The following is an 11,082-nucleotide window of genomic DNA, read 5'->3' on the forward strand; positions in this document are numbered from 1 at the left end:
TAGGTGACACTATTTTTCCTAAATTAATAAAAAATACTCGACACTTTTATTTGTAGGGATTATCGGTTCAAAACCCTAAATCTAATTGAATTATATATGAGTCTTGTATGTGATATGTATGTTACATGAATGCTATTTAGGGATTCTAGAATTGTCTAGAGATCCATTTACGATTGAATGCATGCTTCATAATGATGTTTCATGCTATCTGTGTTTAATTGCAATTATGATTAGTTTTGTAGTTGCATGTTGATGCATTTTGACATAATGAATTGTTTTATGTGTATTGACTAAAAAAGTGCAACTATTATGATTTTTTTTAATGGCATACAATGAAAAGATGATATAAAAAAAGATAAGAGAAGTTACACTATTATTTATGGAGCAAGTTTGATGATGGAAACTTGACAACTACCGAGTTGATCAAATAGTATTGACGCTTTGCACCCATCTTAGTGGGATCCCTGTGCAGGGTTGTGAGGGTGAAAACCCCAAGAACAAATAATCTATCATTGAGAAAGGTTGTGAGGGTGAAAACTCAAGATCAAGAAATCTAAAGGATGAGTGATTTTGTCCTGGATCCATGGTTGATGTAAAGAGGGATGGACTCAGCTGAAAGATGCCAGCAATCCAACCATGTATATGTGTAATAGTTGACTACGATCATACCTAGTCGTGGGAAGCCTTGACAAAGGTTCCTTTACTATGGTGCCGACCTCTCTACTTCTAGGGGTAAAATGTAAAATAAATTTGTAAATGAACACTCCTTTATCGAGCGAGTGGTGCCTCATGATGTTATTTAATTGGGATAGTCACTTAAATTTTGTGGATTGTTTATTAGCATGGCATTTAATATAAAAGCAATCTAATTTAAAAGATAATAATATAGTTCATGCATATAGAATAGGCATGTAAATATATAATTATTTATTTTATTAATTTTATAAATTAATTTGTATATTTATAAATGAAATATGAGATGCAAGCAGTTCTTTATGATTATTTAGATTAAATTATTTTGATTATATATGTAATTCATAAAGGATTATGAGATACAAGCAATTCTTTATAATTATTTAATTACAATTTGATTCGACTCAGTTAAAGAAATTGTCATATGAATATGTATTACAATTGTGAAAAAATACTTGAAACAAATATCTTTTGGATGTATTTTAAAATATCATATATGAGTATTGTGATAAAATTTATGTACATAATTTCATACACACTAGAGACCCGAGCGAGGTATACTAGCACATACGATGACATTAAGTTGTCTCACTTTAAAAAAAAAAATCAAGTTCACAAAGATAAACAAGCAGATGCTACAGTACACGAGGACTCAACCGTGATTTTGTTGTAGATTAATTTATATTGTATCCGAGTTTTTGTAATTTTGCCTTGTATGTAATCTGATATTTGTTCAATTGAATGAAATGTTTTTGAAATAATTATTATGGTTTCTTTTAACTGTGACAAGTCCAAAGATTCAAAGTTCGTTTGTCTTTCGTTATGTTTCAAAAAGCAAAAAAACAATTAATGAAATTTTCAGTCTCTAAATTTTTGGGGCATTATACCAAAGGACCCATTTAGGTTTAGTTTGGCATGCAAGGGCATTTTAAACTTTGCAGCACCTAGGCTGCCACCCAGTTCAGCCAACCTTAATAGGTCAAAACCTAACAGGGTCAGCTGAACCCAGGCAGATGTCTAGGCTTTATTGGGCTTGGTTCACTCGTAGTTAAACGAACTAGGTTGGGACTTAGCTCAACTAGAGAGCTAACAAGGACTGGTTGGATCAGACCTAGACCCATGCCACCTGACCCGGATCCTCCCTCCTTAAAGCCCTCTCTTTTTGTCTTTTTTTTCTTGCCATTCACACCCTAGCCCTCTTCTCCCCAAACACCCTTCGCCTCCTCTCGCCAATGGTGCGCCACCCCACCGTCGTCATCTTCTTCCTTGTAATCTTTGGAGAAGATATCGTGGAACTCCCCTCTCCTCATTTGTAGTGTTGCAACATGGTGGACGCCCTTGTCGTAAAGAGAAAAATTTTGATATGATATATGGCCACTATGTTGTGTTGTTTGATTAAAAAACAAAAATTCTTATATATGAACACTATGTTGTGTTGTTTGATTGAAAAACAAAAATTCTCAAATATGGACACTATGTTGTTCTATTTGATTGGAAAAAAATTATGATGTCTTATGATTGAAAAAAAAAAATCGGATATGATATATAGACACTAATGTCTTGTGATTGAAAAAAAATGACATGATATATGGACACTATGTTGTCATGTTTGATTTAAAAAAAAAGTTATAATATATAAAAACTATGTTGTCCTGTATCAACAAGAAAAAAGATTGTTGAAGTGTTTCACTATGTTGTCCTTATTTTACAAAAAAAAAAAATTTGTTATGGGAAATGAGCTTAGTTTAGAAATTTTCATGATTTTGTTCCTCTAAGGATTTGGTTAATCTTTAGATATGTGGGCCTTTGTAGGCCACGTATGTTATTTTGAGATTCGTAAACTTGTTATTTGTGAAGTTTTTTAATTTTTTTCGTAGTATGGATCTTAGGAAATGATTTTTCAAAGTGTGAGCCTATGGTAGGATGCAAGAAGGCCTTAGTTGAACATGAGATTTTAAGGCGCATATACAATGAAGTTATTACACTAGTTCAAAAAGAATTTATTAATTTTATAAGTTAAAGAACTTAATGTAGCTTAAAAGCCCTGAACTCTAATTAATTATCAAATGAGTTACACAAAGTTATTTAGTTATGCCCTGAAAGATGGGGTAACCTGTCGCCTTGAGTGACCTAGTACTTGTCTTGTAAGTGAGTTTGCACTAATCTCATGGTATTGTGTAGAGCTGACGACAACTTCTTTTCAGTTGACAATGGTGTATTGTTGTTGTGTGCTCCAAGAGTAGACAAGTCATCAACCACAATGGCTTAGGGGACAAGGACTTATTTGTATTGGATATCTAGTTACGCATGCTAGTGGTAGTCCACTACGACTTGTCCAAAAAAAAGAACACCTTTATGAAGGGTTTTGGGCCTTGGTGCTAATGTAACTTGGAGTTATTATAAGATATAAAATACATGTGTTTGAAATTACATCCCATGTAAACCGGTGAGCCTATAACAGCCCGAAGCAGTGATGCCCTCGTGAAAACAATGATTATATCAAACAAAGATAATTGTGTCTCCATCATGTAGAAAGCAAAAGTATAACATAAATGGAGAAAGAAATTAAAATATATGCTTGCATGTAGGTTGGGGATGTAACTGTTGAGTTCCCTCTTGAGTTAAAAGTTGAGTCGAGTCAAATCCTGCAAGAAGTCGGGTGGTAGACTCATGTTGAGCTTGAAGTTTAGTTTGACTCGTTGACCTATTCATGTTCGCTATCGTGAAATGAGTAGTCAAGTTTCCTACGGAGACTTAATGTTTGGTCTCACTCCTTATTTTATCTTTTTTGAGTACTCACAGGTAGGCATGCTTCGACAGCATTGGATGCGATGGATGCAAGTATCTTTGGAGCTAAATCGTGAACCTATTCTAGTCTTGAGCACTGTGTGTTTTGAAACCATCATAGATATTATTTAATTGAAAATTTTGTAAAAGAATATTTATAGTTCACTCAAAATTTTGTAAATTGTTTTGTTCAAAATTATCTTATGGTTTTCAAAAGATACTTAAAATAAAAAAAAAAATCGTTGTGGTCTAATTAAAAAAAATTAGCTCAATTTTTTGAGTCTTTATCCTCAGCCACTCCAACAATTGATGCACAATATCTGAAACGGATTGAATATGGTTTTGGCTAACCAAATGCAACTAACTGAAATCAAATTCGGACAGATATCGGATAAAATAAAATCTGATTAGTTGACAAACCCATGCTTAGCATGAAGAGCTCCGATCCATGGTCACCAGAAAGTCGAGCTGAGCTAAGCACCATCGTCGCAATCACTGATAAGATTCATCACCTTTCACTACCATTCTTTGGAGCTGCTTTTGTACCTCATATTCTTTACTCGGTCACTCTTTAGCTATTAGCCCCCACCAAAATATGGATGTTCCGGCCCTAATCGGATGGGGAGCCAATTGTGGAATACGGACCAAGACCCAATCGGGGCGAGTTTGACCCTACCCGGCAAAACATGTCAAACAAATTAAAGGGATGACATCACATTTGCTTTTACTTTGGACCGGGTACAGACCCACACATGATCTAGAACGGTAGGAGTGGGCCCAGCCGCTTTATTTGCAAACTCGTCACAAAATTCCTTTCTAGCATGTGTTTGGGTGGCCCGAAAGTCCAGAAATTTTCTGATTTTCCAAATCTCCGCAGAGGGCCGTGGAGAGAGTTGATGTCAAGTGGGAAAGCAGCCACCAACGAAAGACCCCCCAACAATATTCGGAGGCAACCCAAGCACAAGGCATCCCTATGAACCCAGCAAGGACCAGGCCACCCTTATGGTCCACTCTTCCCGGGCTACGAAGCCCAACTGCCAACGTCTAGTATAGCAACCACGAAAAATAAGTACAACACACCAATATGGACACTGGTCGGTTCAGGGTCGTCGAAGTACAAGGTCGCAACAGACGTGTCCGCAGCAAATATGAATAGGAGGAAACGACTTGTGGGGGGGGGGGGGGGGGGGGGTGTTCGCGGGAGTCCAGGACAGCACCACCACCACCAAAATAGTGACGGCAGATGCAGCCCATATCTTCGGGCCGGCCTTCTGCTGCAGTGGTGGTTCGTTCAGGTTGCCACATCTGAGAAACAAAACGCCCAGACTCTCTCTCTCTCTCTCTCTCTCTCGTTCATTATTTCAGGAGAATCTTTCAGATTGCAATCGACTGCGCAGCGTACGACCACCACCAAATTATCCGTATTTTCTCAGGCACCCCTCCGTCATTCCCCTCTGGCAGAGCTCAGTTTTCCGGAACCGAATCATGAAAACAAAACTGCATAGTAGCTAGTAGCTACAACACCCCAAATAAAAATATCGCCAGGAGGATATCTTTTACCACTACTACCAAAAATTGTTAAAAAAAACAAAAAACAAAACTGCACGTCCCACAGTCGATACGTACGAAGAAATGCGTAGAAGCGGGTGAATACTTTCATCTGGGGATTTATATAAAAAGAAAAATAACAAAAAAGAGTGGGAACAGTATTCACGAGGACAGTGGTTGGAGGCCCTACGATCGATCATTAGCAAAACAGAACAAGCAAGAAAAAATATCTATATTTCTCTATTTTGAATTTCTTTTTCCTAAAGTCGAGAGAAAATATATCACATGAGAAAGAGGCGGTCATCTCTGTTACGTCTCACAGGCGCACGACTCGGAGAATTTCCGTTCCAACCGTCTAAAAGAGCAAAATGCGCCAGGCTTTCTTTTTCCGACATCGACTCGCCGGAAAAAAAGAGAGAATTCATCGGGCTCCCGCCGGCCGGAGGAAAGATGATAGGTCACGACATGTAGACCTGGAGGCTGGCGTCCTTCTTGGCATTGCAGATGAGGCAGTAGTCGATTCTCGACTCGCAATTCTTGCAGAGGCAGAGGTGACGGCAAGGTAGGAGCAGGACGGACGACTCGTTGTCGCGGCAGGCCCTGCACGCCCTCCGGTGGCGGAGCTCCTCGTTGTCCCTCGCAGTCCTCTCCTGGACATCGCCGAAGCAGCACGACTGCGCTTCGTCGGCGGCGTCCGGGAACGGGACAGCCTCGCTGTCGCCAAAGCCTTCCCGACTCTGTCCCATGATCTGCAGAAGCACCCGCTCCAGGCTGCTCTTGAGGTTCGCGACTATCGCCTCGTTGTTCCTCGCCACGTCGTGCCAGATCTGGTTCTCGAGTCCCATCTGCTTTACCTTCTCCTCGAGCTCAGCGTTCCGAGCCCTCGCATTCTCGAGCTCCATCTCCTTCTCCCTGAATTTGCTCGCGATCTTCTGCTCAAACAAGGACAGGATCGATCGGCAATGCCTCTTCCGCCTCTCTTCCAATCCCAACCGGAGCCGTTCGCTCTGTTATCCGTTTCGCAAAAGCCAGAAGAATCGATTAATGAGACGAGAAGCGAAGACGGCAAAGATGGGAGAGCCATCGTCGAAAGAGGAACTTTCTCTTCGAAACTTTTGCTCCCTTTTGCTTACCTGAAGACGTATGACAGCGTCGACTTCATCCTCCTGTTGGCAGATGTAGGACATCAAATCTTGAGCGATGGGCAGAGATCGGCCGCTAGTCGACGTGCCTTCAGAATGGTCCATCCGGTTCTCTTCGTAAGACAGCTGCAACCCGGAGGTGATGGTCCCGGGCTTCTCCGGAACCTCGTGTTGGTTCACGAACAGAAGCTGCTGCTGCTGCCGCTGCGCCTCGTCTAGGTTCCTCTTCCTCGACGCGGATACGTTGCACGTCAGTTCGCTCTCCGGATCGCTGAACACGGTGTTTCCGTTCAAGACCTGCCCTGCTGCAATCAACAAAGAAACGACAAGGGAAAAATGAATCTCCCGATTCAAAACCAGTTGAATTCGATCAAATTCACAGGGGAGCATTTGCCTCACCGCAATTGAGCGCTCCAAGAAAGACATTCCCGCTCAGCTCGTGGTGTTGCTGTGACTGCAATTGGAGCAAGGCATCCCTCGACCTGATTCCAGAAATAGAAAACACAACTAAGCGAAAAAATAGAGGGAGTGGTAAGATGAAGGAAGGATTGGATTGGTGCATTAGTATTTACCATTTTCGAATGCCCGGCATGAAAGCGTTGGACGGAAAATGTGCTTGCACCGCCATTAGAGGCGAGAAACCGCTCCGCTTTAAAGGAGAGAGAGAGAGAGGAAGAGGCGAGAGCGCAAAAAGAATTGGTGGATGGTGTATTTAGAGTAAAGGTGCTGCAAAAGGATGGGAAGGGGGCAGGGCGTCTGCTCCACTACACCAAGAAGGGCCAAAGGAGAGGGAAACGGACACGCCCTATTTATGCTTCTCGTTTCTGAGACCCTGCCCTGTCCTTCAATTTATTCGCGAGTGAAGTGATTATAAAACGACGCTCTCTCTTGATTGTTTTTTTCTCCTCTCAGTTTTTTTCTCTTCATCAGTGCGCGCACAAAGCAGGTTATATATTCCCCCATGTTGGGCCTGTAGTGAAATCTCATGTTCGGGGTTCCAAATAGCGCCAAGTATAGGATGCAGACACGCCTGTATCCCGATGTGTGTCTGCATCATACTGCATCGTAATTTGGTGCCGCAGCAAAGACTTAAGTACCTTTTACCGTCATTCGCTTCCTCTTCCTCGAACAGACATAAATGCCTTCCTTCTAGAAAACTGAATCTTTGGTTCGTAAAAAAGACAAAACTGCCCTTCATCGTTATCGCGCCAAAACGTTCTGCAGAGTTTGCGTATGTAGCAAGAGTTATGTTGTAGGATTCAAATAATTTAAAACAATTCATTCTCGCTCTAAGCACTCTACCGGAGATTCTTTGCTTTCATCTGGAGTCGTCGGAGCATCCCTTCCTTTGTTCCAAAGCATCGGTTTCCGTCTTACACGCAGTCGCAGCATAATAACCACCTTCTGTTGCGTATTAGTTGTTACTGTTGCTTGCTCTATAGTTGGAATATCCAAATTCCCATCGTTTCGGTGAGTTTCGTGTAAGGTTTCTTTCTTCAATCTGAAGATTGCTTCTTATACAACGATTTGTACTTATGAACCCAAATATTCCAACGATTTCTAATCATGATGATCGTGTAATGTGTTGTGCAGGTTAGCAATGTCTGCGCCTCATCAGATTAGAGATACCCCGTCGTTCTATGGGTTGTCTATTAGAGAAGTGATCCGCCAGTCTCATCTATCTAAGGTTTTTGAAAGATACAAAAATATACTTAAGATTGAGAACGATGAAGACAGGGAAAAAGCCTTAGAATCGTATTATGTGGAGGATTATCCATCAGATATCGAGGCTGTGGACCAAAGGAAGAACTCTAAAGAACGAAAGATGCAGAACAAGGATGACGAATTGAAGGCAAATGCAAGAAATATTGATGAGAATATAGATAGAAAGCGGAGGATTAACGCACATGTGATGGAAAAGAGGAAGAAGAATGTGGAGGAGTTTGAAAGGTATGTTAGCTATTTAGTTGAGGACACTGCGGCGCAATATAAGAGGAGAGACTTGGAGCGTAGTGCAATGCGAAATAAGGCAAGGCTACTGAAGGAGGCGGAGGAGAGGCGAATGCAAATGAATAAGGAGGAGGAAGAAAAGGAAAGACGAATGAGGGAGAAGGAGTTTGAGGAAGCTAAGGAAATGCAAAGGCAGGAGAAGGAGAATGAGAAAAAGAAGGAAAGGCAACGGAAGGAGAAGAAAGAAGAAAAGAAAAGAGAAAGGAAGAAGCAGGAAGAAGAATTGCAGGAAAGAAGGAAACAAGAACTGGAAGAGAAAGAAAGGCGGCGGAAGGAGAAGGAGGAGAAAAAAAAGGAAAGGGAAAGAAAGAAGCAGGAGGAGGAAGTGCTAGAAAGGAAAAGGAAGAAGCAGGAGGAAGAGGCGAAAAGGGAGAGAGAAAGGAAGCAGAAGGATAAGGAGAAGGAGGAGAGAGAAAGGAATGAGAAGGAGGAGGAGGCAAAAAAGGAGAGAGAAAGGATGCAGGAGGATAATAGGGAGAGAGAAAGGAAGTAGAAGGAGGAGGAGAAAAGGGAGAGAGAAAGGAAGGAGAAGAAGAATAGGGAGAAAGAAAGGAAGCAGAAGAAGGAGGAGGAGAAAAGGGAGAGAGAAAGGAAGGAGAATGAGGAGAAGAAACGGAAGAGAGAAAGGAAGCAGAAGGAGCAGGCAAAAAAGGAGAGAGAAAGGAAGGAGAAGGAAGATGAGAAAAGGAAGGATAGAGAAAGGATGGAGAAGGAATGCGAGAAAAAGGCATGCGATGGTGGAGCCGGTAGAGATGGAGATTGAAAGGCAAATGGAGGCAGTGGACCCACCAGAAAGTCCCAGGTTGGAGGGAGAACAGGAGAAAATAGCGACCAAGGTAAATATATTTGTTCTGTCTGTGAAGATTTAATAATATGTTTAGCGATTTTGGTATAGCGATTACTGTGTTAGGTATTAATATGTATAGCGATTACTGTGATAGTGTGTCTGCAACCAATATTATTTATAGTGGTTAGTAGAATAACATTTATAAGTACAAATGGAACTAATTTACGATTGGTAGGAATAATATGTTATTTTGTGTTACAGGGAGTTCACAGGAGAAGTAGAGCACCAGGTGAAAAGCTCGGAGGTCGGTGTCAATGGCCTGTAGTGCTGTCGTTGTATGGTCAGCTGAGTGCATATCAGAAGGACCGATTACGAAATATGCACTTCGGTGGCCTTTTGGACGAGCAATATTTTGAAACTTGCTGAAATACCATGACCCACCTGGTAAATAAGTGGAATGATAAGACAAACACATTCCAGTTTGATTCTTTTGAGATCACCATGACTCTAGAAGATGTGGCGAGGATCACTAACCTTAAGTGCGATGACAGTGCTGTCCTATTTCGACATTCAAACTATAACGCAAGGGAAAAATGCACGGCCCTGTTAGGAATGTCGATGGACGAATGGAGTCAATGTATTTCTGGTGGAATCAATTCCACATCAATGAAAGTCTCATTTTTTCGTAATAAATGGGAAGGCCACTCCGCTACTTATGCATCTGAAATAGCTGACCAAGAGTTGCGTGGCTTCCTTCTATATTTTTTTGGTTTTACATTATTTTTCGATTGTTCTAGTTCGAGAATAAGTTCCATGTGGCTGCAGTACCTGGCAGACTTAGACAAAGTCGACAACTATGCCTGGGGTGCCGCTATGTTCGCACACTTGTACAGTCAACTCCACCATGCGAGTAATGGTACGAAAACAGTTGGGGGATTTTGGCCATTTGTTCAGGTATTTGTTGATTACATACTTAGTAATTGTAGACAAATCTCATTGCAGGTTGTGGTGTTACTAATAATATTGTTTTTGTTAGGCGTGGGTGTTGGAACATATTATCCCATTGCGTCCACGTTGTGGCCCTCGATTTGTGGTTTTCCAAAGATCGGTCGCTGGGCTAGAATAAACGTCACAGTTTATAATGCTAAGTCCATTTTAGATGGGCTGCAACTAAACGAGGTAAACGTTCTAAAATTGTTTACAATCGCGTCAACATTTACCATTAAGTATTATAAATCATTGTAATGTTCAGCATTCTTAAGTATCCATCGCTGCAGGATTGTCTTCCGTAGTACATATCGTTGTTGCCATATCATGCGTAAATAAATTTTAATATATTTGTCATTCGTTATTAAAAAGAATTACCAATGTACAGGTTTTGTGGAGACCTTATGGAGACGGGGAGGATGATGATGAAGACGTTGTTGCGGAGGCTGCTAGATTGTCTGACCGCGATTTGTGGCTATTCTGCAATTTTGAAGCCGAGTTGCAGCAAGGTAGTCGAGTTCTCCTACAATCTGGCTTGGGGCAGTCTATCCCAAATAAGTCTTTGGAAGTGAGAAGGAAGATGAATAGTGGTGGGGGCAGGAACGTGAATTGGCGCGATCGCTACAGGGACGAATTATTAAATTGGAACTCAGGTGGTTTCCCTGCCGTATCGTATGATCATGAAGGACAACAATTTGATCCCTTCTATTTCGAAAGGTATTGAGAACCAATGCGGCGAAATCGGAAGATTGAAAAAATTGTGAACCCATGCCTCCCAACTGCCCCTTCTCATGTTGCAGCCCAGCCTCTATAACCAAAACGTCATCTCTCTCTGGTTACTACGACTAGTTCCTCAGTAACAGAGCGCGAGGAAGAGCGAACACTTGCTCCAAAAGAGAACATTGTCTCTGCCGCAAGGTTCGAAATTATGGAGAGGGAGAATAAGAAATTAAGGGCAGAAGTAAGCACTATGGGGATTCAATTGAACTCAATGGTAGAGATGATGACCAGTTTTCTTAATAAAGCTCTCGCAACGAAGATGCCACGCAGGATAGACAGTCCACAAATAAAAAGTGAGAGACAAGTCTATGATATTTCATCTGATTCGTCGAGTGCCTCGGAATAAAT

General features: G+C 41.4%; 1 protein-coding gene across 1 annotated transcript; it reads right to left on the bottom strand.

The window, feature by feature from the left end:
- Window positions 1-5,243: 5,243 nt before the first annotated feature.
- LOC149840305 (putative BOI-related E3 ubiquitin-protein ligase 2) lies at window positions 5,244-7,010 on the bottom strand. Its single transcript, XM_090004386.1, has 4 exons — window positions 6,743-7,010; window positions 6,570-6,652; window positions 6,162-6,475; window positions 5,244-6,035 (listed from the first exon to the last, which is right to left on the bottom strand). Exons 1-4 carry the CDS (start codon window positions 6,796-6,798, stop codon window positions 5,487-5,489), a joined length of 1,002 nt encoding a protein of 333 aa, XP_089860512.1. The 5' UTR covers window positions 6,799-7,010; the 3' UTR covers window positions 5,244-5,486.
- Window positions 7,011-11,082: the final 4,072 nt, after the last annotated feature.

Source organism: Nuphar pumila, chromosome 4 (genome assembly GCF_984573655.1).
Source record: "Nuphar pumila chromosome 4, dmNupPumi1.hap1.1, whole genome shotgun sequence".
Lineage (NCBI taxonomy): Eukaryota > Viridiplantae > Streptophyta > Magnoliopsida > Nymphaeales > Nymphaeaceae > Nuphar > Nuphar pumila.

Coding starts and splice junctions, on each gene's coding strand:
- LOC149840305 (XM_090004386.1), bottom strand. CDS start 6,798: ATGGCGGTGCAAGCACATTTTCCGTCCAACGCTTTCATGCCGGGCATT. Junction 6,653..6,742: donor ATGCCGGGCATTCGAAAATG/GTAAATACTAAT, acceptor TTCTGGAATCAG/GTCGAGGGATGCCTTGCTCC. Junction 6,036..6,161: donor ACGCTGTCATACGTCTTCAG/GTAAGCAAAAGG, acceptor AACGGATAACAG/AGCGAACGGCTCCGGTTGGG.